Source organism: Psammomys obesus, unplaced genomic scaffold, assembly GCF_907164565.1.
Source record: "Psammomys obesus unplaced genomic scaffold, mPsaObe1.curated_primary_1811, whole genome shotgun sequence".
Taxonomy (NCBI): Eukaryota; Metazoa; Chordata; class Mammalia; order Rodentia; family Muridae; genus Psammomys; species Psammomys obesus.
The window spans coordinates 32,867,424-32,878,192 of NW_026585504.1; the positions used below are offsets into that span (position 1 = coordinate 32,867,424).

The window sequence follows — 10,769 nt, forward strand, 5'->3', positions numbered from 1 at the left end:
TATTTATTTATTTATTTATTTATTTATTTATTTATTTATTTATTTATCTATTTAATTTGCTTGGAACAACACAGAGTCTTAGATAGCTCCGACTTTGCAATTTTATGATGAAAGTCAAGGATTGCTCCAGCTGGGGCTTATTTCCATTGAAAATATTTGAAAGGACAGTGAAAAGAAGTTTAGTCTCTAGGCAAAAGGACCACGGTTTTTAGCTTAGCCTGTTTTTTTCATGACACAAAAGTGGTCTCAGCTCACAGTAGGAGACAAATAACAGCAATATGATTGCAATGTGGGTGGTAAAGAAGAGGCTGTTGGGTAAAATGAGGGAAAATATAAAAATATCAGTGCTTTTGACTTTGAAGAATTTGGTATAAACGCACCTAAATATTTGTAAGACTAAACAATTTTAAGGGTATTTTAGTATGTATCCAGTACTTTCATTAATTCATTAGAATTAACTTTTGTAATACTTCAGAATTTTCTTGTTTTTTTAAAAGTAATATAGGACTGATAAAAGTAAGCAACACAGAAATATATGATAGATAGATAGATAGATAGATAGACAGATAGATAGATAGATAGATAGATAGGTGAGTGGCTGTTAATTATTGGGTCTGACCCTCATGTCCTTATCCTAAACAGCTTGAAACATATTTTCTTGTTGAGTCTAAGTTTTCTGAGAAAAGCTGAAAAGGATTATACTTATGAATATTTGAGTCCAGAAAAAAATATTCCAACTCTGGTTTGGAGCCGAATGGTGACTAACCAATTTTATTTGCCTTGGACTCTTGATGCAAAGCCCGGGGCAATCAAACAGAGATGGCTCAGTCACCTTAGTTTCATTTGATTTCTAATGTGCATGTAGAACTGAAGTCAGATTTTGGGGTCCTTGGGCTTGTTGGCTTCCTCTAGTTCTGTGAGATAGCATTTTTTCCTCTTTCCTTAAAAGTGAAGCATGAACATTTGACCTTTTCTTTTCCTTTTCCTATGATTCTGTGGGACATGAATGGGAAGGGCAGCTGCTTCCATGGAAATTATCCTGTGGATCTTCTCACTTGTCCCAAGTGCATGAATTGAAGGCCTGAGTTCAATTCCCAGAACATGTATAAGATCTAGATACAGTGGTGCATTGTCAGTAATTCAAGTGCTGGGGAGGTGGAGTCAGGAGGATTCCTGGGATTTGCTGGATAGTCTAAAATTGTTGAGCCTCAAGTTCAACAAGAAACCTTGTTTTAAAAAATAAGGTGCTGATCAATGGAGTGAGACCCCAGTGATGTTGACATCTGGTCTCCTCATGCACCCTGCACTCAGGTGCACCTGCACCTGCACCTGTGGTCCTACATAAACATGTATACCCATCCCCCACACAGATACACAGTGAGAGATAGTGAGACATAGAGAGATGGAGAGACAGGGAGAAAGACACACAGAGAGAGACAGGCAGAGGCAGAGACACAGGGAGAAGGCTTCACAATTCCAACCCACCTTCAACATCTAACAGCTGGGTGATCACGGGCCAATTTTTCTATTGCTTGAAACCTTTCTATAGATATTAATACCATTGAGTGCATACGACTCTAGTGAGAATTAAGCACGTAGAAAGCACCTAGCCCATTTTGCTTTAATAATGCCAACCACAGGCTGTAGGTGACCAGACTTAAATTTATAAGAATTTAAGTAATTCCTTACTTAAACACTCAGTCATTTGTATCCAGGTCTCTTGTCCTCAAGACTAAAGTCATATTTAAGCTTAGTTTTCTTTCAATGTTTATCAAGCTTCCTGACAAAAGCTTGACCAGATGGAAGTGTTCTGGGAATGTTTATAATATATAATAAATAAAACGAATAACTTTGTTAATATTTAAAAGGTATTTACTAAGAGCCAGATGCCATTCCAGGAACTTTCCTATAGGAACTCTTGCTGCTAGCTCCCATTGACTCTTTGATGCAAAAACTGGGGCATGGAGCTTTAGAGTTCAGGTAGAAACCAAGAGTTTAGAGTGGCAAGATCATTTCCACCCGAGGTGCTCCCAGGCAGTGAACTGGCTGTTAGCCCTCCAGAATACACCCTGAATGTTTTTACATTCAGGTCCCCCAGCTAAGCTTCCTGAAGACCCAGGTGCCAGCTGGAGCTGGGGGCTGGGGGGGCTGCTGGCCTGTGATTGGCTACCATGATTTGTGGTTAGCCCTCTGTGGTGGTGGGGGGTGAGGAAGGACAGTGAGGATTGATAAATAATGCAGCACCATGCACTAAGGGACAAGAGAGAAAGGAGGGAATATACAACACACGTTGCCATCTCTGTGGTATTGAATATTAACAACTAAGTTGCAGACATCCTAATATTCTGGCCAGGAGGCCTGTGGAGCAAGGTAATTCTTGTATTTTTCATGCCTTGAGCCAAAATATTTATTCTATTTTTGTGTTTCTAAGCAGGACTATGAGAGATGTTTTCCTTGCAGGCAGCGAAGGGAGGGATGAAGAAAGCTGGAACTGATTCCTTTTTTGTTTGGAATGAATGAAAGACAGAAAAGGAATAGAAGGCCGAGCCGAGAGACATGGCAGGCTCCTAGATAGAACACATCTAAGTCGGTATAAGTGAGTGCTGCTGGCGGAGGAGAGCTTAGGGAGAGCTGCTTGGATGACTGCGAAGGAGAGAGGAACTAACACAGTGCTAGCTCAGGCAAGGAAAAGCAATCAGGAGCAAAGAATTCCAGGCTGGGACCCAATGTGCAATTTCCCAGGTTTCCCCACTGGGGCCTGACGTTTCCTGAACTGACAAGTCCAGTGTTTCTGAAAATGCGGCCTGTATGCCACTTCATCGGGACCATTGCAATGCTTTTTTAAAAACGCAGTTTCGGGATTCCATCCTGAGCAAATAGGCAGACTCTCTGGGAGCTAATGATATGCATGTTTTGGAAAACAATCTCTGTAGTGATTCTGACTCAAATTAATTTTGAGAATTTCCGTGGAAGAGACCCTACTCTGAGGTTATGCTCATGTGCTGTGTAACATAGGGGAGCGACTACACATTTCTTTCTAACGTGGTTCAATGAGGGATCCCCTGGAAGAAGGGCAAGAATATTGTGGTTGTTTCGTAGATGCTAAAAATGTGGGTTTTTTTGCATGCTGTGTGGCAGATAATCAAATGTAGAATCTGTAGAGAGAAAAAAGGAGTGGGATGGTGTGACAAAGAGGGACCACACTTGGGTGCACAGAAATTGTGTATTTTGGACTGGGAAGATAGCTTAGTCAATAAAGTGTCTGCACGCATGAAGACCCGAGTGGGATTCCCCCAAACCTCTGTAAAATGGCTGGGTGTAATGTTCCATTCTTGCAATCTCAGCGCCAGGGAGAAAGAGACATGTCGGTCTCTGGAGCTGCCTGGCTAATCAGTGATGAAGTAGCTGTTTGCAGGAGATGGTGAGCCAAGCAGGGGAATGCATGTGTTGCAGTCAGAAATGAGTTGCTGCTACACTTGGTACATTTTCCAGACATCTAAGCTTTGCCTCATCCATACCACTTCAGGCTGGATTCACAGAGTTCGTGGGCGATGAAAGGAAGGACAGTGCAGCCCTGGCAGAGGATAGCAATAGACAGGTGATAGTGCTGCCTGGGATAGAGCTGAGACAGCATCAGACCCTCTGTCTTTAGACTCCGAGGTGTCTTCCCTCAGACCTTTTGCTACAAGAGAAAACAATGAGCATTGGAAGAATTTCAAATTATGAGTATGAAACTATCCTGCCATGGTCCTAGCTTCATATTGTCTACAGGTTAGATGTTAGTCTACCTGAGACATCTTTTTTTTTATCCCTCCCTTCCTCTACCCTCTGCATGCATGCCCCTCCCCAAGTCCACTGATAGGGGAGGTCTTCTTTTCCTTCCTTCTGATCCTAGTCAATTTGGTCTCATCACGAGTGGCTGCATTGTCCTATTCTGTGGCCTGGTAATGCTGCCTCCCCTTCAGGTGGAGGTAATTAAAGAGCAGGCCAATCAGTTCATATCAGAGACAGTCCCTGTTCCTATTACAATGGAACCCACTTGGATACTGAACTGCCATGGGCTACATCTGTGCAGGGATCTTAGGTTATCTCCATGCATAGTCCTTGGTTGGAATAGCAGTCTCAGACTGAGACCCCTGTGCTCAGATTTTCTTGGTTCTGTTGCTCTCCTTATGGAGTTCCTGTCCTCTCCAGACCTTACTATTTCCCACTTCTTTCCTAAGATTCCCTGCACTCTGCCCAAAGGTTGCCCATAAGTCTCAGTATTTACATAGATAGTCTGCAAGGCAGAGCTTTTCAGAGGTCCTTTGTGTCAGGCTCCTGACTTGTTCCCTCTTTTCTCCTTTGTCTGATGTCTAGCCTCTTTGCCTTTCTGGGTAGGAATTGAGCATTTTAGCAAGAGTCCTCTCTACCTAAGACATCTTTAATAGAAAATAAACAACAATAAAGATGCTGGTTGGATTTAAGACTTAGGTAGGTCTTAAGCCTTTTCTCTTTTTGAAGAACAATTACAAGAATATAAAAATATCATAAATACCTACAAATCTAGTCTTGAGCAAGTTTTATTTGAGCTGAATTGGTCATAAAACTAAAAAAAAAACATGTTGTGTGGAAACTTCAAACAAAAAATATTAAGAGACCCTTTTCTTAATTCTAACTATTTTTCAGTGATTAAGCACTAATAAGATTTTAGTGCACAAATTTTTAGAATTCCTGTACTTTCCATGTGCATAAAATCTGAATATGTATGCAGAAATAAGAGCCTGTTGTATTTGTTATGTTCGTTGTCTTATCTTTTTGCACATGGACATATTTTGTTTATTTATGCATAGAGAAATCACACATCTGTATAATGTACACACAATGTAGTTTCTATTCTATATATGGATCATAATTTATTTAATAATGCCACTTTGGCAATTATCTATATTATTTTCTGTTTTTCAAAGTAGCTAACAACTTTTTAAATAAGTCTCCCCCAGGCTTTATATACTTGTGGAGGTATTTCTATAGAATAACTATAGAATAACTCAAAGGAAATTTATTGCACTAAAGACAAAATATCTTAACTTTTAAAAGGCTTTACTAAAATGTCACTGGACGTTTTATGCTCATTTACATTTATACTCCTCTCAAGGGTATGTGAAGGTATCTTAATTTCTTCATGCTTTCTTTATAAATTAGTGGTACCAATAGTCTAATCTTTGATAATTGGGGGAATTACAAGGACTTCCTAAATCAGATACTTTAAAGTTCTGTATTCTCCCAAATAAGACATGTAGCCTCCACAGAAACTCCTTCTTGGCATCTTTGTATACATTCTCTTAAAATATATCACATGGTTTCCATCTCCATTCCATTTCAAAAGTTTGAACAAACTTTATGATTTAAGTTGTAAAATAATCTAATAAGTACGTCTGATTTGACAAGCTGTGGCTAATAACTACACTATTACAGGAAACACTTCAACAGCTGTGTTTGGTGGGTTTGGTCATGGTGTTTCAGGCTAGTGGGAGTCAGAGGAAGGTGACTTACTGAATGTAAAAGATCAATATTTAATGTGGTAAAAATGGCATTTAGTTCAAGCCAAAGGCGAGGAACACAGAGAACGGTCGCACATGTATTACAAGAAAGAAAGAAGAGTCAATTGATCAGAAAGCAACTTTGAGGCCTTTGTTTGGTGTCACTTGAAATACCTTTGGGGTTCTTGAGACCTTTGAAATGTTTTTAGAATTGTTTAGCTCGCACAGTCCTGCATTCAGAACAGTGGGACTATGTTTATCAATCAAGTCTTAGAAATTTGTCTTTAATTTTAATGAAAAAAAAAACTTTGGTACACATGGAACAAAATATGTTAGTTTAATGTGAAGAATTCAAAAGCAATGTTGCTAGCAGGATCCAGGACCAGTCCTTAACTCATCACTTCTCCCCTGATGCCCTAGTTCCACTTCTGGACAAAATGTGTTCATTTGAGGGACTGTCTTCCTGACTACATAAAATTCATTGAGCTGGTTAATCTGTTGAGGGGAAAATGAGTTTCTACTTATAACCTGTAGGTCAAAAGAGTTGACCTAGACACATTTGGGAAGCAAGGATGGGATGGTATATTATGAACTAAGGAATTATGGGACATTTGGTCTAATTTAGGTTTAGTGGATACTCAAATGGCACTGTTTGCATTTCTTCTACATAGTGACTGATATTCACACTACAATTGGCATATCATTTTATTCATTATTGTTGTTTTATTATTATTATTACTTAAGACAAAGTCTCATTATGTAGCCCAGGGTGGCCTAGAACTCTAAAGGGTCGACCAGGCTGGTCGCAAACGTGTATTGATCCTTCTGTCCCTTCTCCGTAGTGCTGGTATAATAGATATGCACCATCATGCTTGTTTGTAATTAAAAACAAGTATTTCTACATCATCTCCCTCATCCATAATATTTTTAACCAGAAGAAAGTTGTTCCTCGTATCTCTTCTGATTACAAACTGTTGTGCTGGGTGGCCTTTCTTCTGCAGTGACTTTCAGGATGACCTGTGTGAGTTTTGTCTGTAGCTACCTGAAGTTTGCATCTTAAAAGTCCTTCAGCTTCTTAGCATGCTCATGCTACGGCTTGTTGCAGGTTTAAAGAGCTCCGTGGCTTTGTTTCTAATGTACACTCAGCCTTCTAATTTACAGCAGCATTCACTAATTAAAATTGTAAGCATAATTACTATCCATGATACTTATTATTAGTTTGCATCCATAACGCTCTAAATTCACTTCATCCTTTCAAGTAGTGAGTAATTAGTTTCTTTGGGTTTGTAGCTTTATCATCTCTTTATGACCCGTTTGGAAGAAATAAACAACAAATCTCCTGGAAGAATGCTTTAAAAAACCTAGAAATATATTGTCCAGTTAGTGTAATGAGGCTAATACAATGTGGAAAATATTACTTCTCTCTGGTTTAGTATCCAGTTTATCATTGCATTTACTCACAACTATTGATCACCTAATAGGTATCAGGGACATCGGGAGATGAAATCAATAAATCACTCACTCCAAGACTCTGTCTTCAAAGATGTTAAAATTTTTGTGGAAAGGGAATTAAATTTTACATATGCATAGTATTTAAAATCATGCCTATTTGTAGTATAAGTGGCCCCAAATACTGTTAGGAAAAGGATTGAATATTCTTGGCTATGTTATCAGTACCCAACACAGCATATTAAAATAGGAGCTTTAATAAATATCTTTTGAACAGAATTAATAAATGAAAGCTTGAGTGTGTTAATCTCAATTATTTCCAAGATACAGAATAAGATATTGATATACTTTTTAGCTTGACTTTTTTTTCTCTATTGTTCCCAGGTAGCTTAGCCAACATGGCTGTCTCCTTGCCACCAACCCTGAGACTCAGTTCTGGCCCGGATGATATTCAACACCCACACATCAAATTTTCTGAGTGGAAATTTAAGCTGTTCAGGGTGAGATCCTTTGAAAAGGCACCTGAAGAAGCAAAAAAGGAGAAGGATTCTTCAGAGGGAAAGCCTCATCTAGAGCAGTCTCCAGTGGTTCCAGATAAACCTGGTAGTCAGAATTCAGCTCTGACTCAACGACCATTGAAACTCCATCCTAAATTTTCAAAGAAATTCCATGCTGATGGGAAGTCAAGCGACAAAGCAATTCACCAAGCCAGGCTTAGACACTTGTGCCGCATCTGTGGGAATCCTTTCAAGAGCGATGGGCACAACCGGAGATACCCAGTCCACGGGCCCGTGGATGCTAAAACCCAAAGCCTTTTCCGAAAGAAGGAAAGAAGAGTCACTTCCTGGCCAGACCTCATTGCCAGGGCCTTCCAGATTGATGTGAAGGGAGATGTCGACTCTATTCATCCCACTGAGTTCTGCCACAACTGTTGGATCATGATGTACAGAAAGTTCAGCAGTGCCCACTGCCAGGTCTACTTTCCAAGGATCACGACTGTAGAGTGGCACCCCCACACACCGTCCTGTGACATCTGCCTCACTGCCCGTCAGGGACTCAAGAGGAAGAGGCAACAGCCCAATGTGCATCTCAGCAAGAAATTAAAAACTGTGCTCAGTCACTCCAGACGAGAACGTCGCAAGAGAGCTCAGGCTAGGGTCCACAGCAAGGAAGTCATGAAGAAGATCTCCAACTGCAGTAAGATTCACCTCAGCACCAAGCTTCTCTCAGTGGACTTCCCAGCACACTTTGTGAAGTCCATCTCCTGCCAGATCTGTGAACACATTCTGGCTGACCCTGTGGAGACCAGCTGTAAGCACCTGTTTTGCAGGATCTGCATTCTACGATGCCTCAAAGTCATGGGCAGCTATTGTCCCTCTTGCCGTTATCCATGCTTCCCTACTGACCTGGAGGCTCCAGTGAAGTCCTTTCTGAGCATCCTGAATTCTCTGATGGTAAAGTGTCCTGCACAAGAGTGCAACGAGCAAGTGAGTCTGGAAAAATACAACCACCATGTCTCCAGCCACAAAGAGTCTAAAGAGACTTTGGTGCATATTAATAAAGGGGGCCGGCCTCGTCAGCATCTCCTGTCACTGACACGAAGGGCCCAGAAACACCGGCTGAGAGAGCTCAAGATTCAAGTCAAAGAGTTTGCCGACAAAGAAGAAGGTGGAGACGTGAAGGCTGTGTGCCTGACGTTGTTCCTGCTGGCGCTGAGGGCGAGAAATGAGCACAGACAAGCCGATGAGCTAGAGGCCATCATGCAAGGCAAGGGCTCCGGTCTGCAGCCAGCTGTGTGCTTGGCCATCCGTGTCAACACCTTCCTCAGCTGCAGCCAATACCATAAGATGTACAGGACTGTGAAAGCCATCACGGGGAGGCAGATTTTTCAGCCTTTGCATGCTCTTCGGAATGCTGAGAAAGTCCTTCTGCCGGGCTACCACCCCTTTGAGTGGCAGCCCCCTCTGAAGAATGTGTCCTCCAGAACTGACGTTGGCATCATCGATGGGCTGTCTGGGCTTGCTTCCTCCGTGGATGAATACCCAGTGGACACGATTGCAAAGAGGTTCCGCTATGACTCTGCTTTGGTTTCGGCTTTGATGGACATGGAAGAAGACATCTTGGAAGGCATGAGATCCCAAGATCTTGATGACTACCTGACCGGTCCCTTCACAGTAGTGGTAAAAGAGTCTTGTGACGGAATGGGGGATGTGAGCGAGAAGCATGGGAGTGGCCCCGCAGTTCCGGAAAAGGCGGTTCGTTTCTCATTCACAGTCATGAGAATTACGATAGAGCATGGCTCGCAGAATGTGAAGGTCTTCGAGGAATCCAAGCCCAATTCTGAACTGTGTTGCAAGCCGTTGTGTCTTATGCTGGCGGATGAGTCTGACCACGAGACCCTGACTGCTATCCTAAGCCCTCTCATTGCTGAAAGGGAAGCCATGAAGAGCAGTGAATTAATGCTGGAGATGGGAGGCATCCTCAGGACTTTCAAGTTCATCTTCAGGGGCACTGGATATGATGAGAAGCTTGTCCGGGAAGTAGAAGGCTTGGAGGCTTCCGGCTCAGTCTACATCTGTACCCTTTGTGACGCCACCCGTCTGGAAGCCTCTCAAAACCTTGTCTTCCACTCCATAACCAGAAGCCACGCTGAGAACCTGGAACGCTATGAGGTCTGGAGGTCCAATCCGTATCACGAGTCGGTGGAGGAACTCCGGGACCGGGTGAAAGGTGTTTCCGCTAAACCTTTCATCGAGACAGTCCCTTCCATCGATGCGCTTCACTGTGACATTGGCAATGCGGCTGAATTCTACAAGATTTTCCAGCTGGAGATAGGGGAAGTGTACAAAAACCCCAACGCCTCTAAAGTGGAAAGAAAGAGATGGCAGGCCACACTGGACAAACATCTCCGGAAAAGGATGAACCTAAAACCAATCATGAGGATGAATGGCAACTTTGCCCGGCGGCTTATGACCCAAGAGACTGTAGACGCAGTCTGTGAGTTGATTCCTTCTGAGGAGAGGCATGAAGCTCTCAGGGAGCTGATGGCCCTTTACCTGAAGATGAAACCCGTGTGGCGTTCATCATGCCCTGCTAAAGAATGTCCAGAGTCCCTGTGCCAGTATAGTTTCAACTCACAGCGTTTTGCTGAGCTTCTTTCTACCAAGTTTAAATATAGATACGAGGGCAAAATCACTAATTATTTTCACAAAACCCTGGCACACGTCCCTGAAATTATTGAGAGGGATGGTTCTATCGGGGCATGGGCAAGTGAGGGAAATGAATCTGGTAATAAATTGTTTAGACGCTTCCGGAAAATGAATGCCAGACAGTCCAAATGCTATGAGATGGAAGATGTCCTTAAGCATCACTGGCTATACACTTCAAAATACCTCCAGAAGTTTATGAATGCTCACAATGCATTAAAAAGCTCTGGGTTTACCACGAACTCAAAGGAGGTATTAGGGGACCCACTGGGCATTGAGGACTCTCTGGAAATCCAAGATTCAATGGAGTTCTAAATAGGACCAGCACATAGAAGCTGGCGTTTGCAAATGTGTTTTTCTTTGGGTTGCACTGAGGTCTTCTCCTAGTACCCGCCACATAGTTGTGTGTGGGGGTCTGGTCTTACCACCCAAGGTGGGGGAGGTTGGAGTGAGAGGCCAGAGGTACTGTCACCTGGTCAGGGATGGATAATCGATGAGGTGATTGTCTGAGCTGTTTCGTGAGTCCAGAAGAGCAACAGGAGAAATCAGTTATTTGAAAGCTCAGTAACTCAGAACAGTGGTAACTGCAGGG

At 42.3% G+C, this 10,769-nt stretch overlaps 1 protein-coding gene across 1 annotated transcript; it reads left to right on the plus strand.

The window, feature by feature from the left end:
* The first annotated feature begins 7,369 nt into the window (after positions 1-7,369).
* Rag1 (recombination activating 1) lies at positions 7,370-10,492 on the plus strand. Its single transcript, XM_055604957.1, has one exon. The coding sequence runs from the start codon at positions 7,370-7,372 to the stop codon at positions 10,490-10,492; it is 3,123 nt and encodes a 1,040-aa protein (XP_055460932.1).
* The last annotated feature ends 277 nt before the right edge of the window (positions 10,493-10,769 follow it).